The sequence below is a fragment of the Anopheles arabiensis genome, chromosome 3 (assembly GCF_016920715.1).
Source record: "Anopheles arabiensis isolate DONGOLA chromosome 3, AaraD3, whole genome shotgun sequence".
In the NCBI taxonomy this organism is placed as follows: domain Eukaryota; kingdom Metazoa; phylum Arthropoda; class Insecta; order Diptera; family Culicidae; genus Anopheles; species Anopheles arabiensis.
The window spans coordinates 15,611,792-15,639,265 of NC_053518.1; the positions used below are offsets into that span (position 1 = coordinate 15,611,792).

The 27,474-nt window shown below is 43.4% G+C and overlaps 3 protein-coding genes across 7 annotated transcripts in view; 1 reads left to right on the forward strand and 2 right to left on the reverse strand.

Annotated features, from left to right (window-relative positions):
• Nucleotides 1-7,120: 7,120 nt before the first annotated feature.
• LOC120902718 (protein zwilch) lies at nucleotides 7,121-9,938 on the reverse strand. 2 transcript variants are annotated; one of them, XM_040311698.1, is made up of 6 exons: nucleotides 9,518-9,938; nucleotides 8,703-9,460; nucleotides 8,478-8,644; nucleotides 8,334-8,407; nucleotides 7,449-8,233; nucleotides 7,121-7,296 (listed from the first exon to the last, which is right to left on the reverse strand). In XM_040311698.1, the coding sequence occupies exons 1-5, from the start codon at nucleotides 9,650-9,652 to the stop codon at nucleotides 7,460-7,462; spliced, it is 1,908 nt and encodes a 635-aa protein (XP_040167632.1). In that variant the 5' UTR covers nucleotides 9,653-9,938; the 3' UTR covers nucleotides 7,121-7,296; nucleotides 7,449-7,459. The 2 variants fall into 2 exon arrangements, with proteins under 2 accessions (XP_040167632.1, XP_040167631.1); XM_040311697.1 differs by having other exon boundaries at nucleotides 7,121-8,233.
• Nucleotides 9,939-10,055: 117 nt separating this feature from the next.
• On the forward strand, nucleotides 10,056-11,061 carry LOC120902719 (dTTP/UTP pyrophosphatase). The gene is made up of 4 exons (XM_040311699.1): nucleotides 10,056-10,269; nucleotides 10,353-10,597; nucleotides 10,657-10,803; nucleotides 10,865-11,061. The coding sequence occupies exons 1-4, from the start codon at nucleotides 10,180-10,182 to the stop codon at nucleotides 11,007-11,009; spliced, it is 627 nt and encodes a 208-aa protein (XP_040167633.1). The 5' UTR covers nucleotides 10,056-10,179; the 3' UTR covers nucleotides 11,010-11,061.
• A 2,364-nt stretch (nucleotides 11,062-13,425) lies between these two features.
• LOC120902720 (protein tyrosine phosphatase type IVA 1) overlaps nucleotides 13,426-27,474 on the reverse strand; it is a 42,936-nt gene continuing 28,887 nt past the window's right edge. For 3 of the 4 annotated variants that reach the window (XM_040311702.1, XM_040311700.1, XM_040311701.1), the window contains 6 exons: nucleotides 23,589-24,819; nucleotides 22,936-23,465; nucleotides 19,833-21,284; nucleotides 19,585-19,751; nucleotides 19,353-19,496; nucleotides 13,426-19,270 (listed from right to left, as the gene is read on the reverse strand). In XM_040311702.1, coding sequence (XP_040167636.1) covers nucleotides 19,159-19,270; nucleotides 19,353-19,496; nucleotides 19,585-19,751; nucleotides 19,833-19,955 — 546 coding nt within the window. In that variant the 5' untranslated portion in view covers nucleotides 19,956-21,284; nucleotides 22,936-23,465; nucleotides 23,589-24,819 and the 3' untranslated portion in view covers nucleotides 13,426-19,158. The remainder of the gene's footprint in view (nucleotides 19,271-19,352; nucleotides 19,497-19,584; nucleotides 19,752-19,832; nucleotides 21,285-22,935; nucleotides 23,466-23,588; nucleotides 24,820-27,474) is intronic. The other variant, XM_040311703.1, reaches the window with a different exon arrangement.

Sequence of the window (27,474 nt, forward strand, 5' to 3'; positions counted from 1 at the left end):
ATTTTTAAAATAATTATTTTTTCTTATTGCAATCAAGGCAGAATAAGCCTATTTAACAATTGAATTGAACAATTGAACAATTAATCAATTGAGATTGTTCTTTTGGTTCTACAGCATCCCAACTGTAAGAACACAATAAGGTTAATTGCCAATAGAACAATACTTTATTTGGTTCTTTAAGTTCTCTCTTATCCAAGTTTTGGTTTATAATCAATATAAAAAATAATTCCATAAGCAATTTGATAAAATGAGATGAATGAATGAAAAATTAGAAAAATTTCTTGATGTATTGACCTTGCAATAATGGTCGATTTATAACGGTACAATATTGCTCGGTTTTTTTTCGTAAAAGGTCTTTCGAATCATAAAATTGCGATAAACCCTAGAAATTTAATGTTTCGAACTGATTTATGGACAATTTATGTGGTTATACATGAACATGATCGTTCAACTAGTATATTTTTGATTAGTTTTTTCTATGTATTATTTACTCTATTAAATAATTTCATTCAAACTATGCTTTTTAAATGAAAAATTCAACTATTCCATTGGCTATAAGTACAAAACTTCCCACCCTGCATGTCATTTTAAGCCCGGAAGGGTAACACAGCATTGAAACGCCGATGATGCATCAGCGTAAACCTACTTAATCGACTTCCGACGCTGGCCCTCGTTAAGCATCACCGCCCGAACGGACCCACCACCGGTAAGCACCTAAAGCCCTCTGAACCTAACAAGGGTGCGAATCTCATCAAACACCCCGGATAGCATGATAAGCAGAGGTTTTACTGCCCTCGCTCTAGCTGCACCATAAAAACCCCCGAAACGCTCGTTCACACCCGATCGTACGGGATACGCACCCAAACCGATCGGTTTCGATCCGATATGGGAGACAATTTTCCGGACACTCCGAACTTCAACGGCTGCCGAACCGTGACCGCAAGTGAAAGGCCGCTGCCCGTTGTTTGATGCCGGCATTGCATAAGCACCCAGACACCAAAAACGAAAAGAAACAATCTTCCAGCAGAGACAGAGAAAATAACAGTTAAAACAAAAGTACTATCGATGGAAAAGCAACAGAAGGCGGAGGAAGGATTGTTGAACGGTTGACGGCGCATCATGGCGTATAAACCGTGCCGCCGCCACAAACGGCACGGGGGTTTTTTTTTTTGCCAAAACGAATCCAAAAAGCACCACTTGTCAAGGCCACTTTCGAGCCTGGGGGGTTGGGAGAAAGTGACCATGGGTGGCGGTGATGATGATGGTGATGTTGTCGGCACAATCGTGCCACTCGGGAAAGACAGTGGCGACTGTGGCAGATTTGTCGCGATCGTTTTGTCGGCAACAAAACGGTCACCGGATCGTACCTGAGAAGTGGACCGTGGTAGACACCTTTAGCTCCACTTGTTTTCTGGTGGATGGAAAATAGTCGGCCAGTGGGACAATTTTCATACCCGGTTGAGGTGTCCAAATAGGGACGGATCGAAGCGATCAAAATATTTGCTTGGACACAAACAAATTCAAGTAAGGGTTTGAAAGAGTAAAGGGAAAATGGTCTAGAAGTAGAGCGCGTTGCTTCTTGGACGGCGGAGCCATTGCCCCAATTCTAGAGATCCTATAAACTCGAAGAAGATGACGATTACGGAAGGTGACTTTCGTCTCTACAAGTCTCTTAGAAAACGGATTAGATTCTTCGGCTCTTTTACAGCGTGTAGAGTTGTGTACTCACTGCTGAAGCGTGAAATCACAAGAAAATCTGTATGTATCTTCATGTATGTATTTAACATTGTCGTTAGTTTTCGGCTCCAAAGAACCATTACTTCGTTTCATGCGTAAAATGTATTCCTTTTTAACTTGAGCAATGTGTATTTTCTAGTCCTCTTGTGCCCAAACATGCTTTCCTTCCCTACCTTAACGTTATTTGCTAAGCTAAGTTGTACTAAAAAGGACATTTTCTAAATAATATGAGGGCAAGAGACTGAATCGTTTAACAGAATTTGGTATAATGAGAGATAAACTAAACTGCTGCAACAGCTAGATCTGTATACCCCCCGGCGGTTCCTCTATGCCCACGCCCATTGCTTGCCATCGCCCGTCGCCGAACTAACTATGGATCAGGTGACCCGCTTACTTCCATGTGCGGATCATACAATGAAGTTCACTCGCTGTTCGATTTCAACTACTTATAATCCTTCAAAGACCGGTTGTACTCAAGGCGATACTGGCCTATCTCGTAATTGTTTTATTTGTGTAAACTATGTACACATATTTGTATTAAGATCATTCACCGGGACTTATATTGTCCAGTGAATTAATAAACAAAATGATAATAATAATAAATGAAACAGATTTTTAAGAAATGTTAAAGCTTTCAGCCAATGATCGTTGCACAAAAATAAGGATAAAAAAGAGAATAATCTGATAATGATACGTGAAGTTCTAATAAACGTTATCATCATCAGTTTGGCTCTAGAAACCTGCCACAGAACAGATCTTAACTTTATAATTTGTTACAATTTAAAGTAAAAAATCTAAATTGGCACAATTGCAACTAGTATCAACTACATTTTCCTTACAAATTTCCTCTGCGTATATTGAAATGAATTAAAGAACACCAGATCTTATCAGTGCTAAAGCTGCAATTATGTTCTATTTTTTAATAAAGAAAAACTGCTTCCATACAATTTAATGATAAAATGAAGATCAATCGATTGCAATACTGCTGCAGGTTAGCATTTCTTCCAGTTATACATTTCCACTTCACCATCGCACTTCACACAGTTTTCAAGACAACAATAACCCATAGTTCAAGATCGTCACACTTGGAGCATAATTTGCTACCTGGATACAAAGTAGCTTATCTTGTCATAACTTCAGCTACCTTCCTTTTTTGTAGCACCCTCTCCTCTGCTTTTTGCCACCAAACAAACATGTAAGCTAGCCAAAGCCACTAAAACCAGAATCGTCTTCACCCGTCCGCCAAAGCCCCTGGTGCAAAAACAAATCACCATCGATAAACGGGTGCGACTGACGCGTGCGCGAATATCACAGTGACGTGACGATCGTTCTGGGAAGCACTAAAGAGAGAGAGAGAGAGAAGAAGGTGCAAAAAACATTCCCTATACCACATTCGTTATGTATTTATTCAACGGTCGGCCTGCTAATGGGTCGTCAACAGTTGACAACAGCAAACATTGCCATTGGCTTCGTTGCTGCTTCTGCTGATCTGAGGCGATGGTTGTTGCATTCCGATCGGAATGCGCGGTTTGGGTTTTACCGGCGCTTGCAGTTGGTAAGCTCAGGTGGATCGCGAGGTTGTACGTGAGGTTGGCCTGCAATAGCTACTGAGTGGGGGATCCTGGCGAATAGGTCCGGGGTCGTAACCGGTCTCGCTGGGGAACGTCAAGGTGGCAAAAGCACTGAACAAGTAAGCAGGCAGTGGATGTTTTGTGATCCACATGACACACGCCATTGGCACGCGTTGGACGACGGATAGAGCTTTTCGAGTAAGTGGTAATGTTATTCGGAGAAATATTAACGTCAAACTGATATTTACGATCATTGCGCTATGGATTGAGGTGTTTCACAAGAATTCACCACGAAGTATGATGAAATTAAGTTATGACAACATAGATAATAAAAATGTTCCCCAATATCAAGCAACATGTGCAGTAATTGCTTGTAATTTGAACTATTTTGAAAGGCTTTTTTGGAAGAGATATTAATATGCATAGTTCTCTCTTATATTGATCGCCTTCGGGAATTTAGTTAATGTTGATCTCAATGATGAATAGCTGCAAATAATCAATCTTTTTTGTTGTGTGATCATCTAAACCTCATTATATTAAAGATAACAGTTGCGATGATGCGATCCCTCAATCTCTCAAACTTTGACAAACAAACCTCAGTTCTGATTTACTCATTTGTAGTTCATTTTACTATTGACTTTAGTTTTACAAAATATACTACTTCAAAATAATAAGAATGACTTGAAAGCCATATGAAAGAATCTTTAGATATTCAAATGGAAGGATCTTCACACTGATCAATATTACCTGATCTTCATTACCAACTGACTTCGTAACGCCTTATCTCAGAATTCTCTGATAAATTGTCCTTTCACTTGCTATATACTGCTCCTACAAGGTCGGACGGGAACGATTGTGCTTTGGTCTTTTCTCCCGTCGAAAATATGTGACTATCCGGTAAGGTGGCACTACTCAATAAGTGCTGAGAAAGCATGTACATTAATTATAACGCGTAGTTCGTTAATTTTTACAATCTCTTTCATTCAATCACCAAATGCACGCTACATGCAAATATAGGGTGTAGAGTAAGGAGATATAATATAATAATCCTTCGAGCTTTTACCTTCCGAAACCGTCGCTTGGTGTATTAAGAGGATCCCGGTTGGGTTGGTTAAAATTGAAATAAAAGAATAAATTAATAGTTAAAGGTAGAAGAAACATGTTAAAAACATGAAATGATTTTCTATTCTTATACTTAAAACTACAAAATAAAAGCCATAGTACATAACGCGGTAGAATAGCTTTACAAAATTACTCCAATAAGCGGTTTGGGATGGAGCATTTCTTATTGTAAAGTCAATATTAAGAGTAAGCTTTGATTAACCCAATAATTTCATACAAAAGCATATTAAACTACTGTTACTAAGAAGAAGAATGGAAATTGTCGCCAAACAATCTCAAACAATAAAATGAAATGCACATAGGACAAAATTCAATAAAAAAAAACTTAAAAAGATGGCCAAATAAGTTAAATTAAAGTCAAAACGAATAATAAAAATAAACACTATGCATGAGGCATGAAATTCATAATTTAGTATTAAACGATCATTTTTAAGCAGCTATCCATTCCAACACTTGTAACAAGTAAGATATCGAACCACTTCAGTTCCTCCTTTCTATTGCACCATTCCAAGCTGATCACGCACTCAAATCATGCTCAAAATTCCCGACACCCCACTTAGGTTCGTTAACCACCAGCATATTCGATGGCAAATCGAAGCAATCGAAGCTTCAAGGAAAGCCAGGAGGCAGCAATCAATGCACCCTCCGCCCCGCCCCAAATGCTCACGTGCTCACTGTCCACGGATAGTAACCACGCGATCATTGATCGAGCCAGCCGCTGCCGATCGATGAATGAGACACGACCGGTTTCGGCTGGAAAGGCCACACAAACCCAGCTGCTTTTTACTACGACGGCACACACCTGTCTCGAGCGCACACGCACACAGGGCAAGGTTGTACATTTTTATGAATGAAATCAGGCCCGTCCCTGTAACCCACGCGCTACCTACAACACGCTCAGCCCTGCTTCGGCCATTCTCCGCGGCTGCCCACACAAGATCACCGGCCGCCACTGTCCCTGCGCCGGTTCGGTAATTTGAATTGTGTGGGTAATGGAGCCCTTTAATCGAACGGCAGCAGCTGTGTAGTTGCGTTTTTCTGCATGTGCATCCGTACGTTGCACATTTAATTGCAGCCCTGTGGGTCCGTTTTACTCTCCGCGGCTGCTTTGCCGGATGTTTCCGGTCTTGGCATACCAGCACACGCCCTTTCCATTACATTGCGAAAGTTCCGCTACGGTTCACAGTGCGGTGCATTTGCACCTTCTGTTGCTTAAGCTCACCCTTTTCGCACCTAGCAATTTTCGGCTTTTGGGCAGCATTCAGGTGAAAGTTGGCAGACGGAAGAACATGACAACGTGGTAGGTTGCTTGTAAGACACAAGAACGGGTCTACAATTACCACACAAGGTAAGGTATTCAACAAAAGAGACACGGATGGCGCGATGTAGAAGATCTACCCATTACAATCAATCTTGTAGATGTGTAAAGAGTAATGTACGTGAGGTGATATTAGTATTTTTAATCTTAAATAAGCAAGTAACTAGAATATCTGGTTGATATAGCTTAGATATGGAATTTGTGTTGAATGGAGAACTGGGTCACGACGCCTTGAGACTGTTGCAAAACCGACATGAAACACTTACCGGTCCCCACAAGGCAGCTTTAGCGACACGACCGCGAACACCGTGCGAGAAGGGAAGCTCTTGATCTCAGCCGCTGGAATCATTCTGCTACTGTTTGGAGTTGACGCTCATGAACACCATAATCATTAGTAGCTCCCACACGTAGACATAAATGGTGGCCACTCGAAGCAGTAACTTCTTGGGCAAATTCCGTAGGTGGGACTTGAGGACGTAAAGTAAAGTGGAAATATTTTTAGGGCACACGCTTACCCACACAATGCTGTAGGTACTGGTAACAGTCGATCTCTTGCTTGGAAGTGCTCTTAGGCTTCTACTTACGTAAAAAGACGTTCTATAGATGTACATTTCCTAAAATGATGCCGCTTGCAAGGTTTAAAATAACTGCTAGTTTTCATGGTAAAGAATCATCGAAAATTACTCCAAAATACATCGACCATTCTTGAAGATCATTGCTCCATAGGCCCTAGGATATTGATCGGTAACTTCGAATGATCTTATCGGAGATTGATGATCATCAATAACTCCTCGTTTCATAGTTTCAAAGCGGCTGGAAGTGTCCAACTCAATCCAGTTAGGAATTCCGGAAATTATATTCATTCTAAGGTTCATGTCGTGGTGTATTATTCTGCCATACGCTGATACGAATAACTCATGAGAAGTTCCCATTTCTTTCAGGGCATGTCCAAAGCAAGATCATTTTCTCAGTCTTTTGTAACTTGTTTAAATTTTTCTACGTAAATCGTGGTCTTCAGAGCGGTTTCAAAGAAATATCAAGAAAATTGGCAGGCGATCTTGGGAAAACAGTTCCGCAGTCCCGGGTTTAAAGTTTCAAGCATTATGTACTGCTGTGGATTTGGATTTATGTATTTAAAAGCCCTGTAATGCAGAAAAATAATAAGGATATTAAAAATGCAACAATCTTATTTCATTGGTCTTCATTTCTGTTTGCTTCCTTCATACTTTTCCATTTCCTCTAAGGTCTAATGTGCTTTGTTCCTCTCCGTTGTGTGAAATTAATTCGGATGTTTTTTTTTTTACAGTTTTCATGTATCACAATACGACTTTTAAGAATACTATTACTATAATATCAATGTAACGATGAATTGTTTCGAAGACTTTCATGCTCTTAACCCGTTACTCTATCTTGCATGTATTTTGATCTTGTTGTATCTTCGGAATTGGATTTTGTACGCTTGAGGTCGCTTTTAATTCATCAAGGATCAATGAGATGCGAACGTGATGACTACATTTAGCTTCATTTTACATGCAACGTGTTTGCCAACTGCATCCAGATAACATGAAATGATTTTAAAAACATATCTAATAATTATTACAGTACAATAGCAAATACAATAAACGGATGTTCGCGCCCTACAAGGCATACACAAAACATACTGAAATAAATTCCCATTCCCATTCGAAAATTGAACATACCACGTTTACCTTCACAAACTCTCAATGTGATCGTACTCGTAGCACCAAAACTCGTGCTTACTGTCCACCTCCTTACACTCAAACTGTGGATAGAACCGCCCGGGAAGGATCGGTTTCACGTTCTGGTAGAACACCGTCTCCAGCTTTTGCAGCATATTCGCGGACGACATCGTTACGCGCCGGGCACAGGGCAACACGTGATCGGCCTTGCGCAGCAACATAAACTCATCGAGCTCGAACTCGAGCAGATCGGTCCGACGATTGTACACCTCGCCGTAGCTGTACGGGGCCCTGCCCAGGTACAGCTCACACACACGCCCATAAATCGATGGCACATTGACGGCACTTTCCAGCAGCAGCAAATGCTCCAGCAGCAGATGCACCTGGGCCAGCCGGTTAAGCCGCAGCTTCACCTCGTCCTCGTCGAAGTTGCTCAGCAGGATGGACTTTTCGCGTACCCGCTCGTCGGCCGCCGCCGACTGAAAGAGCAGCGTGGCGCTCCGTTTGCTCGGAGCTCCGTGGTGCGCATCGTGCTGTGGACCGTTGCCGGTTGCGTATCGTGATTTGCGGGTGTTGGTAACCTGCGGTTGGAAGAGCTTCTCAAACTCCAGCTCGTAAATGCCTCCTTCGGTGAAGATGGTGCGGTAGTCGTTCATGAGCTTGCTGAAACCGCACTCCAGCAGCAGTTCGTACGGTTCCGAGCCGGTCAGCAGCGGGATGGCCAGTCGGTCCTGTATCATGGCAAGTATGAGCTGCGCAAAACGGGTACCATTGGTGGGTATGTTCTGTGTGTGTGTGTGTGTGTGTGTGTGCGGGGGTGGAAAGTGGGAAGAAAAATGATTAGCAACATCAAGCCGGAAAACGGGTTTGTGCTGACTACTTTACCACAATATTGGAATGAGTGGATAGATGAAAGATGTAATCGATTGCGGCTTTCAAATCTTCATAGCTGGAACACACTGAAATTGCGAAAATAGGCATTTATCATCAAAATATTAAACAGAACATGATTTTCCGATAGGCACTCACGTGTTAATGCATCGTAAAGTCGCTCCATTACGTCGGTAAGCTTGCGTTTCTGCACTAGCGATACCATGTCGATGATCGTGGAAGCATTATACGTCACCGGTTCAACTTCCAAAAACGACGACAGAATATTGTTCACCTTTTGCTTAATGTACTCGAGATCCATTTCGCTGTAAAATTGAAATGGTTTAACATCAGCATATAATTCAATGCTCACCAGCTACTCACGCTTCGCCGCAGACATCGTTCCGCGCGTAGCCCGACTCCCGGTTGGCCCGGATGTCCATTATCCGCTCCCTCATCATCGCTAACCGTTGCAGCTGCTGCCAGAAGTACTCGGCCGGTGAACTCCGGCTAAACGCACCATTGTTCACCGGGAACTCTTGGCTCAAGCGGACCCGCGCATTCCGCTCGATGGCAAACGTGGACCCCTCGCCCATCGTGTTCCAGCTCAGGCGAAGCGTAATCTGTGCATGCAGCTTGCACCACTGTTGGATTTGAATTTTGGGACTAAACTTCATCCCCTCGCCGGCCCGCTGCCGGTGGATGTCGATCAGCTGACCGAGCGTAATGCTGTTCGATGGCTGCACGCCACTAAACCGCACCACTCCGCGCGTAAATTGACGCTGATTGTTCGAGGCTGCGGTAACCGACAGCTGCAGCAGTACCTTCTGCTCGCTGTCCGTACCACAGCACAGCACCCAGATACTGCCCCGCCCGATACGGCACTCCAGGCTTATGAAGGCCTGCAGCAGCGAGCGAGCCTTTTCCGTGCTGAGCGGTGCGTACGTTTCCTCATCGACCGTCCACAGGTTCTGCACACTGCTCTCCTGGTACTCCTTGGAAAGGTTCATCTCCTCAAACTGCTCGAAGCTTACGTCCCGCAGCGGTGATCCGGTCAGGTCTAGGCTGGCCGAACCGTTGCTGTTCGGCGATTGCTTCGGCCGCACCGCGTCCATCTCCGAGGAAAGGATGTGGTTTTGCACCTGCAGGAGGAATTAAAGTTAATCCTTTATCTTACAGATAGTAAACAACCGTCTTACCTTGCGGAAGGCGAATATGATCTTATCATCACACTCGGTCAGCGAACGAATGTAGGACGGTGGATAGTAGTATTGGAAATCATTGTCCTCGAATTTACTGCGGAACAGCTGATACACGTTGGCTAAGTCGCTCATTTTTGCTTTATTCTGTAATAAGTCTATGCCGCAGCAGGAGAATGAAAATATGTAAACAAAACCTTTCAAAGCGGCTTCGGTTTGATTCAAATCGAACAACTGTCAAAAGCTGCAAAGCGCGCGCGCCTTTTCGCAGGCCCAAATAACATTTTAGTGTTGAACAATTGGGCCCGTCAAAAAAGGCCTTTTTGGTTGATTTGTTTTATTGCAAATTTTACCTACAAAGAAAAATTGATTGACTGCATTTACTAGAATTAATAAATCTTGTTTTTTTTTCAGTGGTTTTATTATAAAGATTATTTTATTGAAACTTTTCCGTTTCTATTTTCTCAAACAGCCCTTTTCTCCCATTCGGTTATCGTTTATCTGTCAACGTGCAGCAGGCCATCAGCTGCCTAGCCTTGTTTTGTAAACAATCGGCAGGGCGGAATTCTCTCGTGGCGGAAACAATACCCTCGTTCAAAAAGTGTCCCACTGCACGTGGATTATGTGCCTAGATTATAAACTTGTATAGCCCTTTTCTCACCATGTTAAAACCTATCCTCAACCAAATCAAAGGAAAGCGTGTGGTACTTGCCAGCGGATCTCCACGGCGGCAGGAGTTGATACAAAATTTGGTACGTGTAATCGTTGCGTGCGAAAGATTGATTTGCTTGATAAAGCATGACCCTTCTCACAATGCCCTACAATCCCATTGCAGGGCATCGCGAACGTTCACCTCTGCTCATCGACGTTCGAGGAAAACCTTGACCCAGCGCAATACTCCTTCAGCGACTATGTAGCCATGACGGCCCTCGGTAAGGTGCGGGAAGTGTACGAACGCCTCTCGAAGGATGATGCAACGCGCCCGGACGTGGTGATCGGGGCTGACACGATGGTTACGATGGATGGGCAGATGTACGGCAAGCCAAAGACACCGGAACATGCGTTTGAGGTGTTGAAAAAGTGCGTAACTAAATGATTGATTGCCAAGACTGCTTCACTAATATAATTTCAATCCACAGGCTCGTTGGGCGTACGCACGTTGTTTATACCGGGGTGGTCATAAAGTATCGCGAGCGGGAGGTCAAGTTTACCGAATCGTGCAATGTACAGTTTGGTAAAGCGACCGATGCTCAAATACAAGCGTATGTCGACACAGGTGAACCACTGTAAGTCCCGGGTGCCTGCACTCCTTGCATCGAGCTTTTTAACGTTTTTTCCTCCTTCCAGGGATAAAGCTGGTGGATACGGCATCCAGGGGTTGGGTGGCAACTTTGTAGAACGAATTGAAGGCGATTATTTCACCGTTGTCGGGTTGCCGATGTACCGACTGTCGGTTGAGCTGTGTAAATTGTTTGACTATCAGGTAGATTGAGCATGATGTTGGCATAAAAGTCTAGACGAAGCTTTAGAGAGGCTCAACACTATTGTTCTTTGTTTAGTTGTCTTATCAATGCCGAAGTTTTAGTCCTATTCCACAGTTGTATCCTAAACACATTGCTTCTAGTTATCAGTGTATCTTGACATTAATTTCTACAATATTAAGAAAAAAAAATTAAGTACTGCTAATCGAAAGCTGTCTATGATGCAAATTTCTAGGTTTGACAACTCACGTCCCAGAGAACCCTTGGAGTGGGAGTCAGGATGCATTTGAATGTTGCAAGAGATTCTGCAAGAGAAATTCTTTCAACAAAAGAAGCAGAAAATGAAGACCAATATTTCTGCCAAAGTAAATTCTCTTGCAGCGCAACTAGTCAAATGATATTGTTTAAATACAAACTTGTATTCTAATCTGAATTTTAACGCTTGTTATCATTCAATGCTGCTGGCTATGACAAGGGCTAGCTTAACAAGTATGTAAGTAAATTCCAAGTCCCTCACTAATTTCAGAACAGATGTAGAACCTGTTCCGAATTGGGAGGAATTGCAGAACCGTAAAATGGTCGAAGCAAGACATAAGATCCAAATAGGTGCCGAAGAAGTACTAGCTTCAGTATTGGTTCAGGATCTACTGCAGGACCAATTACATTACATGCATAGGTATAACACTAGATCATAAACCGGAGTAGGCAAAAGGTCAAAGGTCAGCTAAGACTGGAATATGTTCACGAGTTATTCCAGGACTTAGATCAGTCCAGGATCTGTTCCAGGATCATCCCAGTCACATATTTAGGAAGTGTTGCAGAATCAGAATAGGGTCAGGGAATGTTCTGATATCGGCATCATATCGTCTAATATGTTCTGGAGCCGTTAGATAACTGTTATATGTAGTCCAAGACTCGTACCCGTAGAGCACTACCGGACGAATCAGTGTGCGATATATGGCGCATTTCGTGTGTTGCTGGTGTCTTCTGGATCGCAGGAGCTTGTGGAGCCCGTAGTAGGCACGACTTCCTTGAACAATGCGCCTTCGGATTTCGCTGCTTACGTTGTTGTCCGATCGTACCAAGGTAGCAGAACTCCTCTACCACCTCGAGACTCGTCGCCGTCAACTGCTACTCTGCTTCCAAGTCGGGCTCTATCACGTACAGAGCCCTCGGCAAGCAGGTACTTTGTCTTCGTTGCATTGATCCTCAATCCAATCCTCTCGGCCTCGCGTTAAGGCCGGGCTACATTGATCGTACTCGCACGCGTAATTTTGATTTTCACTAGCGCATCTGGCGGCGGCTGACCGAAGCATTTTGCCAAACAATTTGGAGCCGCTCCAGAAAATACGTTAATTTTCCATGTTTTTTACTTAAATCGGAGGAGAAAAGTTTTGTAAAACGTAGATATACATGTCTTGCACGCATTGCATCCATTTTTGCAATGAAAAACGATGGAAAAACTACTTAATTTTGAGATCCGGCAGGTCCATTCCCTCGATGACCAAAAAAAGCTTCCACCAGCCGCCGCCAGATACGCTAGTGAAAATCAAAATTACGCTTGAGAGTACGATCAATGTAGCCCGGCCTTTACAGTCGGGTGTACGCTTCGCACACCGCCGCAGTTGTACGTCCGATGATGTCGATGTCATCCGCGAAGCCAAGGAATTGGAGAGATCGGGTGAAAATCGTGCCCCGGATGTCGAAGCCCGCGCTTCGCACGACACCTTCCAAAGCGATGTTGAACAGCAAACAGGAGACTCCGTCCCCTTGCCTCAGACCCCGGTGAGATTCGAACGATTCCGAAAGCATGCTCGTCACTCTCACCTTGCACTGCACCTCGTCCATAGCGGACCTCAACAGCCGTATCAGCTTCCCAGGGAATCCGTACTGCTGCATGGTGTTCCATAGCTCATTCCAATCTACAGGCTTAGATCTGTATTCAACTAAAATCAAGTTATTATTTAATAAAAGAAAAGTCCAGAACAGCACATAACAATGAAGACATTGACAGAAACAGAGACACTGATTTGGCATTGCATCTGGACGTTAAAGAAGGACATAACAATTAAAAACATCCCTTGCGGAAGAAGTACAGTGACCGGAAGTCTGTCATCATTCAGAAAACGCCACAGTTGCAGAGCAAGTATAAGATCCACCCGGGAGAGATCGTTGATACAAATCATTCCATAAAATTACAATATCTATTTCAGTATAATATTGTTTTTTGTTTGCCATTCTGGGGTTCCTCTCCTCACCCCCTCCCCCATCCTCCCTCACTCCGCTCTCTGTAGTGCATTGCTTCCTTTCCGTTTCTGTTTTTTTGTTCTTCCATCTCAACCGATCTTTTTAAGTAATTTTCGGGGGTTTGCTGGTTGTTTGTGATTTGAGAGGCTTATTTTCTGTTTTTGTTCATTTAAATTTTGTTTTTATTTTTTCTCTCTCTCTCTTCATGCATCATTCTTCACAGTTATGTTGCTTTAGCTTTAATTTCTATTTCTGTTTTTTTTTTGTTTTTTTTTAACTGGACTTTTCGTCGGTTTTGTTTAGTTTTTCGTTTTTTTTTCTTCTTCTTCTTTTCACATTACTCTCTCTCTCCCTCTCTCTCACTTGCTCGCTCGTGTTATACTACCAAGAGGGGCGCGTTTGTTTTGCATGCGATGGCTATCGTTCGTTCGATCCTTAAGATTGTAAATCCCCCGCTCTTACTGCTCCTTACTGGTTGTTGCGGATCCCTTCAGTACGGTGTTTCGAATATGCCGCCACGTGGTTAGAAGGGTTAGAAGAGGTTTGGTTCGTCAACTTTAGCGCAATTACCTAAACCACCCCAGATTGTGTCCCGGCCGTCTGTGTGCAATTGCAGTTTTGGTATGTGTTCGATGGCGGACAATTCTGTAACACATTTGCCCTCCTTACCGCTTCCTATCAGCGTCCGTGCCGTCCGGTTGCTGTTGGTGGTTGTTGGTCGTGATGATGATGATGGTATTATGTGCATTTGTGCATGATTGGAGATGTAAACCAATGCTTTGCGCCAGACGATTGCTACTATCATCAATGCACACTTACAAAATATTCACACACGCACGCACACACACAAAACAAATTACACATATCTAAGTTACCGCAACAGTTAAAGTGATCATATTATCAGTAAACGGGCTCACAACGATACATCCTCCGTTCGATCGTTTGTTTTACTGGTTCCAACTGCTTTCAAGAGATTTTTTCTTCTTCCAGAGACACACATACTATCTCCCTTGTAAAGACGTTAAGTGATATTTTTCCTTTCTTTTAGTGTTGTTTCCTTTCTTTAGTGTTTTTTCCTTTCTTTTAGTGTTTTTTTTTCCTTTCGTTTAGTGTTTTCTTCCTTTCTTTTAGTGTTTTTTTCCTTTTAGTGTTGTTTTGCTTTCTTTTCGTGTTTTTTTCCATCCGTATGTGTGTTCTTCCGACTTCCTAGCACACACGCCCACTGTACTTTGACTGTATTTTGGTTTTATGATTGCGATTGATTGCGGGGTTGTTATGTTCTCCTCATCTACAATACCATCTCCAGGGAAAGGGGGATTTTGTTGGTTTGTTGATCGGGTTTTGTTTCCGGTTTTGTGTGTGTATAAAATATGAATATCTGCGTACGCCCTCCCCTACACCCGCACACTCCTTTTTCTCCCACCCCGTCTACCCCAACGGAAAACCCCCATTCCAGAGAGAGAGAGAGAGGAGAGAGTGTGAATGTGTTGCTTTATATTATTTATATTTGCGTTTGTTTCTTTTCTTTCTTCTTGTTTCTTCCTTCTATTAAGTGCTTGCTTGTATAGTTTCGTGATTTTAGGTAATATTACTCGCTCTTCTGTATATAGGGCCAGCCATATAGATTATGACTATTTGTGTTATCAATACATGTAGTAGATGCTTGCATTTATACGTCACGTTTTTTTCTTCCTTCTTTTCTCTCTCTTTTTCTCTATTTCTATTAGTTCACCACGTGTATGTGTGTGTTTGTGGGGGGGTTCGTCGTTTCATTTTGCTAATTAAATGTACGCTGTGTAGGGGTGTTAGAGGCGTCGTCGTATGCATTATTATTGCGTGCCTCTTGCTTCTTCCTCACCGTATAAATAGTTACATAGATGATATTCCCGTTTCGTACGAACGCAGATGCAGACATAGAACGGAAAAGGCTTGGGAAATTGAAGACTTAAGACTGTATATCAACAACGAAACAAAGGGTACGGTAAATTAATATGTTGCTTCGAGTGATTTGAAGCGCGATTGCAAACCACCTCCTCCACCTTCGATGATTTTGCACGTGTTTTACTTTGCGTAAGCGGAATGGCGTTTCAATGTGCCCAAGGGATGCATTTTTGTTTTTTTGGCAGTGACTGAGAGTCCCTCTTCACTGCACGGAACAAATGATGATTATTTTTCAAAGAAACATACACTCAAAACCATACCATGAAAAGAGGTCGCACTTGGAAGTAACCAAACTGTTATTTTGTACCTTTAAAACAAATAAGTATCTACTACCACGTAGGCAAATTCTGTTCCGCAGCTTTTAGTAATGGTTGGGGTCGTCTCTTCGTGACAACTCTTTGTCCCTCTCTCTCTCTCACTTTCCCTCTATAATGGTTGTTTTTATAGTATCACAGAAAAATTGTGGCCACATTCACACGCGTTGACTCATTGGTAATAAAGTGGTTTTTGAGCATATTAACCCGAAGGCGACCGGTAAAGTATACGAAAATGAGAAAAGAATTGACAAAAGAAAGGAATGGAAAAGGCTTGATTAGCAAGCAAACGTGTTCAGCCCTATCTGTTCCATTAACACTGTTAGCTTCCTTCTTGGGCACAACGCAAACGCTACACAAACTTTAATAGTTCTTTTTCCGATATTAATTTCACTTGACGTACTTAAAAAGATGTAACAATTGTTTTCCAATAGTGTACAATACAATACAATAATGAATTTTGGCAAGAAATTGCTCCAAAGCAATCGTTCGAAACATAAAACACTGCAAAAGAGCTCGTTAAAATCATCGAAGAGAAGGTTCACTTCTTGCCCAACGTGAGTTTACAACGGAAAGAGATTGCATTGCTAAAGCGGTTTAGAGGATACGTACGGATGCTCATCACAGGCGTTTTTATGAATACAGGGCTTTCCAGGAGTTATCAGTAGCTGTGGGACCCCCCTTTTATTGACTCCTTCTTACGTGAAATGAACTTAATGCAGTGGGAATTGGACTCTATAGCGGCCAAGTCGGACAAATCCAATAGGAATTCCCCTGTCCCAAAACGTTGCTATGAAGTTCACTTCCAATAGAAAAAGAGACAAAGAAGTGTCACACAACTATGAGAACCATTGGAAAACCCTGTAAATGTTGAAAGGAAACAATTGGACCTAACATAGTTCTCTCTTCGGCTATACAAAGCTGTGTTAGGCTGGCTTTTGGTTTTGCATTGGCATGTTTTTAGGGCGACGACACGTACGGCGATTGTGTTTGTGAAACAGAGTTGTGAAATACTTAAAACAAAACAAAAACGTCTAGGAGCTTGAAGATCGTGTGTATCTTGGGCTTAACTTGAGTTACGGGTTGTTTCTATGCTATATAAGGAAAATAAATTATTGATATCTTGCGGGGTTGGAGAGAGGTTGTGGAGGAGCGAACGTCGCGCGCCTGTCCACGCTACCTTATATTGATGATTAGCTAACTAACGAAAACGGTGGAATGGTCGACATAATGCAGTGCGCGCGCACAGTGGCCAATTCTCGGAACGTGCCTCCTCCGGAGCAGTGACGGACGGCCAAACTATAAGGACCAGGCGCCACACGGCAGGAGAACCGTCTATTGTCGGAACGAACAAAATTGAACTAAAGCGCTTATTGGGAAGAAACCCGGACTGCGACCGTGCGCGTTAGGGTATTGACTATTATAATTTAACTAAAAGCTTGTTCTATGTGGGGTGGGGCTCTTGGTGTGGGGATCATATATCGCTACGATCACAGCGTTTCAGAGTTCTTTGCGTGTAGGGGGAGCGCGTCGAAGCTGTTTAGGATGTTGCCCGTCGCAGCTGAATTAAAACTAATGGCAAACGAAAACAGAGACAAATCTGGTGTCCTTGTGCTGTGTTTCACTGCCTGTGAAACCGGACGAGCTAAATCTACAAAAGCCATTATTGCACGATCCTTGTTTTTTTGTTTTGTTTTGTAAGAGCCATTCTAAAAACAAGTTCTAAAAGTAACAAATGTCTTACTATTAAATTTGCTATTGTTGACGCACACACGTTGATGCGTGCTGGTTTGGTATGGTTTGTAATGTAAAGCCTTCGGTTGTTTAAAAAAAAACATTCAACTCTGTCAGTCGCCAGCATGCCGTATACGTGTGTGGATAGCCATAGTTCGGAAAAATGGTATGGTAAATCGGATCCATTCTGCTATTGTAACGCCTGTGACGAATGCAAATTGGTGAGCATGTGTGTGTTTGTAGGATGTAGCGAATATTAGGCCCGTTGTTCGCATTCCCTCCGAGTGCCTTTCCCCAGTGCTATTGTGTTATTTGGTTTTATCTCATCGATTCACAACATTATTCATTGCAGTAAAGTTTGTCGCCGTTGTTCCTTGCTTTCTTGTTTAATAAATAGAGTACGCAAAAATTAGGAAATCGAATTCAATCACATATCGTACAGTGTGTGTCTGTGTTTCACGTTAGCGTTGTTGGTGATCTCTCTCTCGCTTGGAGTTTTTTTGTACAACCCGACAACCAAGAAAAGGACGCGTGTGATAATGGTCGCCTAATCAACTGGATAACACGCACGCACACACTTTGATGGGATCTCAAGCTGATTGTTAGAGTGTTACAGTGCGTCGTTTAGATGGCCACCAAGAGGGGCCTTTTTGTGTAGTACCATTGCTTTCCTCTCCAAGCACGCGTGTCAGCGCTCACAAAATCAACCATTATCCTCCGTTTCACTCTCCTGCTTTCGCCTACTCCCTATCCCCCGTATCTCTTTCTCTAGTTTGAATTATTTAATTTATTACAATATATTAATAATGATCTACGGTCCGACACACAGACACTGGGCGCGTCGGCGAACTATGATCATACAGTGTCGCTGTCCACGTGTACGTGTTTCCCTCCAGTAATAGAGCAAAAACATAAAAGAAGGGCAGCAGGGACACCACGGCTAGTGCGCAGCCCCCTTTTTTTCTAAAACCAATAACCTAAAAAGTACTTGATACAATTTCTATTTCAAAATCCACTCCTTGCTACGAGGGGGGAGGTTAGTAGTCGTGGCTTGTCGTGCTCCAAGTGAATCATGGTACGTGCCGACTGTATCTAACGCCGGCAACCGAACGAACTGCAAGGGGAAAGATGATTTGTTTGCAGATTTACAATTAAGTCTCAATTTCAGAAGTCAAACGATGGAAAGAACCTAATACAGCAATAGTTAAACCGGCAGCAGTAAGCTAACCTTCACTTGCTTCTTGGTGTGTACGATTCTTTTTAAAAGAACAACAGAATGTTTACTTTTTTTTAATTCAATAGCAGTAATGAAAAGTTAACGTTAATTAATAGAGCATTGTTTATGGGCTGTGGTGTGATAAGGAAGCTTTCCAAGTTTTCTTTCCATTGCTTTGCAGTTACTTAACCTGCGATGTTACTTACTCGACCCGCTAGCACAGGATGTTCCATTCGGCATAAAGCTCTCCCGCATTTGCTTTCCCATTTCTCACAGTATTTTTTTTTTTTTTCATCCAATACCCCTGGCAGTTCTGGCCCGCCAACGTTAGATACCGACCTCGGCATGAGCCTTTTTTTTGCTTCGCCTCAATCCACAATTCACACACGCAGCGAACAACCCCTTCGAGGCATGGTTTTGTAAAACATAAAGCCTTGTGTCTCACACTGTTTAAGGTGTATGTATGTGTGTTTGTGTTGTTGAGTAACCTTGTTCCTTGTTTCTTCACTGTTTCATACTGTCTGTCTGTCTGTCTGTCTGTGTCTCTTCTTTTCCCCACGAAATTGTCCCTTCTTTCGCGTTTCGATACTCTGCGCTCCTTCACGCCATATCAAGTTTATATGTTTATATCTCTCACGCTCTCTCTCGCTCTCTCTTGCTGTCACTTGCTTAAAATGAACACTTTAACTGGTGGGAATTTTGATAGTTTTATTGCACGCAGCACGAGTTCTTGTGGCCGTTTTTGTGCTTTAACCGTGACTTGGGCTTATACTTTTCTAGGTAAGATAGTTGTTTGGCATTAATAGCACCTCTTCGTTTACTGCAAAGATAAAGAGGAGAAAGAAAAAAAAACATTAAGATCAGCTCACACAGGCGCGGATAAAGTTGCAGTCACTACTTACTCTCTAATCAATTCTACAGCTGCCTCGTACTTAAGTCCTAGTTCGATCAAAGCCAGTGCCACTAGCACCGGTGCCCGGCCCAGCCCTGCCACACAATGGACCGCCACGCACGCTTCCGGATCTTCCTGGAATCTGTACAGAAAGCTTCGATTTATTGGGGGGGAAATTGCGCTTCTCTACCCTGAGCTGGGTCGCGAGCTACGCGGCCACCGTACGAATCGGTCAAACTTACTTTTGCTTCAGGATCTCGAACCATTCCATCACGATCTCGTTCGGCGGGAAGGTACCATCCTCGAACGCTAGATCGCGCACGATGATACCGTGGTTGGCCAGCTCCTCGATCTTGTAGCTTGGCTCGCACACGCGCACCACAATCGAGACGTTATGTTTCTTCAGCTCCTGTGCGGTGGGTAAAGGGAGATTCGTTAATTGCGGCCCAGGTCGCTCTTTCTGCTGGTAACAGTGATGACTGATACTTACAGCAATGTACGATAGAATGGTTGCATCCGAGGGCCGATCGGTGATCAGGAATTTCATTCCCTTAAACTCGATCCGCGCCGGTGCGGGTCTGATGTCCTTCTGGCGCATGATGACGGTTGTCATAAAAAGCTCTCCTGCACACGACTACGAAAGGTAATAGCCGCTTTTTACAACCGACGGGGTAGACGAGCCGCGAGCTTACGCAGGGAGAGCGTCTGTTCACTGGTGCGGTTTTTCTGAGGGTGGGGTCTTATAGACGGAAACGGGGTGGAAACAAAAAACTAACGACGCCTTACAACACAATCGCACAACAATCGCTCCTTCACAGCGCGTTGCTATCTCAACCTCAACCTCCTCTCTCCGATGCTTCTTCTTCAATGACTGTGGTGCGCGCGCTATACAATGTTACTGCTTCCGAATAGATACAATTTTCATCACAAGTACAAACTAATATACGTTTAAAAAGAAGGCCGAAACCAGAAAGCTTCTGCCCGCACACCGCTTCAATGGGGACGCGGCACACCGGGGGGATGGATGATGTGGTCCACTTAAAACAAAAAACAACTTAAAATTCTCTTATCACAATCTTTTTCGCGTGCCTTTTTTCCTTCCTTTATCTCTTGCGCCCGGTTGGCTTTAACGGTTGATTTTGGGGATGGTTGACACAAAAGATGCAGTGTGCTGCTTTTGCCGATCTGTTTTGCAACTTTTAGCCGCAGAACGAGAGCTTGTTGTATATTCCAGACGCACCACCCGTGTGTGTATTATCTTATCTTTTCACCGGTCTTGTAGTGCTGGGGTAGCTGTGCTTTCTCCGAGATGCCTGATGCCTGACGGGAAGAGGTTGTCACTTGACCAGCAACCAGGATCGAAACGATGGATATTACTTTTTTACGGTAATTTGTGTATGCTCCTGTGCACACAGTCAGCAGAATCACTCGGGCGCTGTGCGGTGTATTGGAAGTATTGCAAGCACAATTTAACGTAGCAACCGTTGCTTTGCTCGGCTTAGGTATGGTATGCTCCGTTATTAAGTCACAACAGCGTTGAACGGAGTAACACAGTAACTTTTACGCAGCAAGCACAGGTAGAATCTGTTTTCGCTGATAACCACCACCACGCTGATGCGAGCACTCTGGAGTCTGTGCCGCCTGGTGCCGGTGAATTATCTTATTTTCTTCCACGACGCTTTAAATACACAGACACACGTGCTTATCTTTTATCTGATCAGGGTTGTGTTGCAGCCGCAGGCGTTCTTCCGAAAACACACACCTGGCTGATTGGCTACGGAGCCGAACGGTGACGGAATTAGCAGGCAGCAGATGCAGCAGCTTGCGCGGGCGCAATCTTTCGACGCGTTAGTAGTAGGTTGGTTATAAAAAAGTGACAAATTTGTCCGCCTCACAGTAAAGCTTGAAACACGTATCTAAAAGTAGTTTTCAATCGAAACATCTGAAACGGAGGAAGAAACATATTGGAAATTGTTAGCGATGGCTTTACATTGTGTTTAGCAATTTGATCACAATCCATCGTAATTGATTAATCAACATTGGAATTAAGATTAAACTACATTTTTACATTTATCAGATAAGGCTAATAAACTAAAGGAGATCACATTGTAAGTGTCATTTTTACAAAAAACGAGCTACAAAACATTCAAGGACACAGCAACAAAGTGCGCCTCAAGTGCACTCGAGCAAAACACAGACGCATTTTGCATTTCCTATACATTCACACAGTGGCAAACAGCACCAGCATCATCCATGCATGTTGCTTCCCCTCTTGTGCACTTGAAGCCACTTGAACCAGCTCACAATGATCAATACCAAACCCGCTCACACACACACACACGCTCTTGTTGGCTTTATGCTAGATTAGTTTACACCAACGCGGAATAGCAAAACAAAAAGCTGTGTTTGATATACGCTACGCTGCACGTACAGCACTGCCAGCAAGCAAACGAGCTCAAAGCAGCCTACACATTGTTTCTGCAGCTGCATTGCGCGAAATGCAATCGATAATGGCTTTAAATGAAATTAGTTTCCATTACGCCATAAGCTGGGCGCGATAGCGGGGGTGTGTGTGTGTTCTGTCACAATCCGCGTGATACAATTTATCGGGTGATCTTTTGTAAGCTTCTCTCGTAGGGTGTGAATATACCCATTTAAAAATGTCAAGAGCCTGGTGCTTTAAGAACTTTAGCAGATGATTCGATTACAAACATAGCACACCAATAATCATCAAATTTAATTAAATTTAAATTCAGAAGCTTATGAGCATAATTGAAAAACAAAATTAGAGCCTCGTTCATTGTATTTTTTACTCCTTGTGTTCATTGAAAGTGTCATTATTCTTAGAACATTCAAAAATCTCATCAGATCTAGTGTTCTGAATCTGATTCAGGCTCATGAATCCGAATGAATCTTTGCAATGATTCAATGAATCTGAATCCCCATTGGAAAGATTCATGAATGTCAAAGATTCTCAAATCTCAAAAGATTCATGAATGTCAAAGATTGATTAAATTTCGAAAGAATTATGACTTTCATAAGATTCATATATCTCGAAAGATTTACGAATCTCTAGGGATTGATAGATCTTCAAAAAATCATAGAGCTTGAGCTTCTTACTATTCTTCTTCTTGGCGTAACAACCTACGTGGGCATGCCAGCCTACAGAGGCTTTCGCGACTTCTTGGCATGTACAACACAGCCGAATAGTTTGTTTTGCTACGGGGAGTCGGTCCTTCCAAGGTTCGAACCAACGGCGGGCATTTTGTTAAATCGTAAATATTTCTAAAATCATACATCTCTAAAGATTCAAGGATCTTGGAAGATTCATGAATCGATAGAGAATCATGAATCTTTGGAGATTCACGAATCTTTGGAGTTTCACGAATCTTTGGAGATTCACGAATCTTTGGAGATTCACGAATCTTTGGAGATTCGCGAATCTTTGGAAATTCACGAAACTTTGGAGATTCGATTCGAGATTTGAATCACTCATCCCTGAAGATTCATATGAATGAATCCCTACAAAAGATGCATAAATCTGATCAAATTCACACAATACTAAAACTAACTAATACACACTGGCAACTTACTTATATTCATCAGAAACCCAGCAGACTGCACGAGTTCAAACGGTTGCTCTCAGGAAGCTGCTACGCTACTGGTTAATCAGTTGTTTCGTTTTGACTATATCGCGACGTCGGCTAAATCGTCGGCCAAAATTTCGGTGGAATAGTGTGTTGTTTCGCTCTCCTTTCCTCCCTCGATAGAAACGGGTCCGATGTAAGGGGGATCACGAGACGAGCAGAAGGGTCGCTTGTTGTTGTGTCTAAGGACTTCGTTTACGTTCACGTTGGTCAGGATGATGTTGGCGCTTGTGTGTTGTTGGGGGATTGTTTTTAGCTGTGTTCTTTTGCCTCCAAAGAATATAATCTTATCCTGTGCGAGTGCGTCTGTATACGAACGATCGCACGACGTCTTTGCGAGGGTAGTACACCGCGTACCGCCCCCTCCTGGCTCAATCACTGCACTTTGTCGCCGGCTGGCTGGATGATAATGGATTGAAGGTTTTTGCTTGTTTGTTTACTATTCTTAATAGATCTATTTTACAATCAGTCTCAATCTGGAAAACAGAGATAAGAGGGAGGGTCGAATTAACGATCAGGTTCAAAAGAATGCTTAGAGAAGTAGCACACACATGGGAGCGCCCTTTGAGCGATCCCACTTCCCTTCCCAGCACACCTACATGTTGTTTTCTGCCGCCGAGTTTTGCTTGCAGTTGTCGAAGATGGTTGTCCACTTGCAGCAGCGTAGTTTGTTCTTGCAGAACGTGCAACGAAACGCCTCGCACACAACGTTGTAAAGAGCCACACACACACACGCAGCAGCAAACGATGGGATTATTTAAAGCACACACACACACACTCACATACACATCGATCATAAAGCGAATCCAGAATCCGGGCAAGTGCACTCTCCACCAGGCGATGAAGGGATGGCACACGTTGGGGATGCGTTTTCGGTTCTCTCCAAACCAACAAAACAGTTCTTTCCGATCGGGAAAAGCGACGCGCAACGTAAGTTGTGAAAACGTATGATGCTCGAATAACGCTAAGCTAATCCCTCACATAGAGGATTGGGGCGATATGGAGGATGCGGGATGGATATAAGAGTTTGGACGATCTCACTCCGTCCACTGACTGACCCAATACTCTCCCTGCCGCACACTGCGCGTTGATGATGGAGGTAATGACGATAATGATCGTGGTGATGATGATGATGACGATGCTTTTGCTCCCGTGGCTTCCTTTCCGATTTTGTGTCTATTTTTGCTTTTCTCCTCTAGCAAGGACCTCTACACGCGTGTCCGTGTGGGAGGAGGGTGTAACCAACACACAGACACACACGCTCACACTTGGTTGGAGGGTGCTTACGGTGTCGGCGGCTACGGCAATGAATAAACACCGCTCGTGTGCAATTCTTCCTTCTGCTGGCGACGATGCTTCGCTACGACGTGCAGCACTTTCTTCTCCAATGTACGCTCCAGCTCGGGGCTTCTCATTCAAAAGCTTCGCTACCCGGGTGGCTTGTGTGTGTGTGTATGTTTCAGATCTTGCGCGAGACCTCCTTCCTTACGCAGCAACCACCATTCGCGCTTTCACGGGAGGATCTCCTCGCCTTGCTCGCTTTCTACCTCCACACACGCCCTCTCGCTCTCTCTATCACACTCTTTCGTCCAGCACACACTCGCTCTCTCGTCCAGCTAAAGCAGCTACAACTTTCTCCAGCTCGATTATCCTTCTTTCCCGGGAGGTATGGGGCGGCGATGGGCGGCGTCGGCGGCGGCGGTGGTGATGGTGATGATGATGGTGGTGGTGGCAGGGAAAAAGCGCGCCTTTCGCTTATTTGTGTTGTGCCTGGCAGTATTCTGCGCTGTCTAGCTGAAACTCCATAGAGGTTGGAACTAGCCGCACCAGCTGCAAAAAGGGGAAAATGGGGGAAAAGAAAAGAAAATACAAACGACACATTAGTGAAGGGCTACTACACGTTTAAATATATTTTGTTGTAAAATTTAAAAAAAGCCAGGACCTGAAAATCAGTCCGAACGTTTTTGTGCGAATTGAGCGAGATGGCCTTGCGTCAAAGATAGCGAAACATAGACGTGACCGAGTTTCTGTGAGCCGATGGCATAATTTAACAATTTGTTGGCATTGCACCAACACTGCCCCCCGGTCCCGCCGTGGGATAAAATGGTGGTATCAAAACAAAAGCGATGTGCCCAATACTGCTGTGCACTGCACTTCCTGCTGCTCGTACCAGAAATGGTGCCAAGGACAATTTAATTGCCTAGGGGGGATGATTTTCGGACAGCTTTTGTAGCATGAAGCAGCAGCTTCTGGGGCATTTCACCAACATCTTAAAGTATTTCACCGGGTTGCATCATGGTACAATTACATTCGGGGAAAAGAGTACAATCGATATGAATGAAATTTTCTCAGGGCTGAATATGTTGTCTAAAATGGACCCAAAAGATTCCCGATAACACATGTGCTTTAAGCTTGTTTTCCTGACCGCTGCTCAAATTGCCAACTGGCGCCAAGCAACTATAACTCACGACCCAGAAGCTAATTTAATGGGATGATGCAACTGCAAGCACGAGCACGAGTTACGTGCTCTCCTTGATGACCCTGACATAAATGGGCGACAGTCTCGAACGATCCTAACTAAAGGGAGCGGAAAGCCACAAACTACCCAACCATTACCGATTTACCATGATCCAGCTCTGCAATGTGTAACGACTTGTTTTTTTTTAAGACCCAAACGTAGTCAAACAGATTTTTTACAAAAGAACCAGCAGTCTTGTTGATAATATTGCCGGCTCCTACAAGGTCGAATTTCCGAAGAGAAAAGGGTACGGTTGATACCATAAAATGAACCTAACAGGAGTTTCTCTAGCTATCTCGACACTACACAAGCAAACACCTGAGGAATACTTGTCAGTGATATCAACGTAAAACATTGGATTGGACTTGGAACCTAAAACCTTTTGAGAGATGTCTAGAGCATCCCTGGATGACCATAGATCGATAGGATATAAAAGTAGTTAGAAAAGTCTTCATAAACCCATTAATTCGATCATTTAGTGCCTTTAAAGTCTTTGCATCCTGAAGTTATTGTAGCCAACCTTAAAGCAAACGAGTTTTATGAGTAACATACGATAAATGTTGTTCGTCTGTAGTTATTTCCACCACTTTGACATTGATTCATTGTAAAAAGTTTCGAGCAGGAAAAGTCTGTTTGTCCAAACATTCACTCTATCTCTTACATCAGGGATATCTGCCACTGACTAGGCCAACCAAAATCCATAGAAGATTGACATTCAAGTTTAAATACGTATTGAGAGCTCGGGAAAGCAGGAAATTCAAGAAAGAGCTATATTGATAACTATGCAGTTATCAAGATGACACAGTTGTATGCTCTAATGAGGGTTTCCAAACATTTTTTTCGAGAACCACTTTAATTGAGGTTCTACATACAGGTATCATTTTCCAAATAATTACAGAATGGAAAGGAATTTCTCCAACAATTACATGGCCACTTCCACACGCAAACACAAATAGGTCCATGAATACAATCTGGGGTTGAATGCCAACCCCACCGAAAGTGCTTCAGTTTACGTCCATTTTTCAAACACGATTCTATCTTATCTCTCCAGCCGTCGCCAACGCCAAGTCCCCAGCACGCCCCAGGAATTGCACACTAGCGATTGCGCAAAACCCAGCGTCGCCCCGTGCATGCACAGTCTAGAAACTTGCGTTAAAAAAAGCTTTGGTCGAATCACGCCACTTGAACATACTGCAAAAAAGCCAAACAACGAAGAAGGCGATTTCTTCCAAAAAGGTTTGGCTTTGGAGGTTCTATACTAGACATTCCAACACACACACAAGCGAGCGCGCGCGGTAGAATTTGATTGTGTACAATTAATTTTAATCGCAACTTACCCCTTACCACTCCCCCCAGAGCCGATAATGTTATGCACAATCTATTAATATGGGTCTGATTGAAGCTGCAAGTGGCGGGAACGGGAATAAACAAAATACTCGCCACCAGCACACAACAGCACACTTTACTCCTTCCATAATTGTCCCCACAATCGGTCTCGGTTTTAATTATCGAACAAACTTGGTGTTGGTGCAGTTCCGATGCGAACAACAAAACAAATCTATATGCGGGTGTGGGATGTGTCAGGTTCAAGAAGGAGGAGGAGAAGTTGGTTCGTTTCGCGCGTTGCTTCTAATCATTCTACCACGACGATGCTTCCAGAGCTCACCCATTTGACGCATGATCGATCAGTGTTTGTATGTGTGGTTCGTGTTTGAGTAACAAAACATACTCTCCACACAACCACCGATTGATGACTAACAAGTAACACGACAATCAGTACTACAGACCCAAGAAGAGGAGACAACCGGAAAGGAAGTAGTTGTGACGTGTGTGTGTGTGTGTGTGTGTGTGTGTGTGTGTGTGTGTGTGTGGCCGTTGATTTTAAATCGAAAGCGAAAAAGTAGAATTTCCGCCACCGAGCACAACAAGCGGAACAAACATAACGTGTGTATAAAAGCACTCTACTT

Excerpts from the sequence above, each read along its gene's own strand:
- LOC120902719 (XM_040311699.1), top strand. The coding sequence starts at position 10,180 with ATGTTAAAACCTATCCTCAACCAAATCAAAGGAAAGCGTGTGGTACTT. Across the intron at positions 10,270-10,352 it reads AGGAGTTGATACAAAATTTG|GGCATCGCGAACGTTCACCT; the intron begins GTACGTGTAATC and ends ATCCCATTGCAG. Across the intron at positions 10,598-10,656 it reads GCGTTTGAGGTGTTGAAAAA|GCTCGTTGGGCGTACGCACG; the intron begins GTGCGTAACTAA and ends TTCAATCCACAG.
- LOC120902718 (XM_040311698.1), bottom strand. The coding sequence starts at position 9,652 with ATGAGCGACTTAGCCAACGTGTATCAGCTGTTCCGCAGTAAATTCGAG. Across the intron at positions 9,461-9,517 it reads TCATATTCGCCTTCCGCAAG|GTGCAAAACCACATCCTTTC; the intron begins GTAAGACGGTTG and ends TTCCTCCTGCAG. Across the intron at positions 8,645-8,702 it reads AACGATGTCTGCGGCGAAGC|CGAAATGGATCTCGAGTACA; the intron begins GTGAGTAGCTGG and ends TCAATTTTACAG.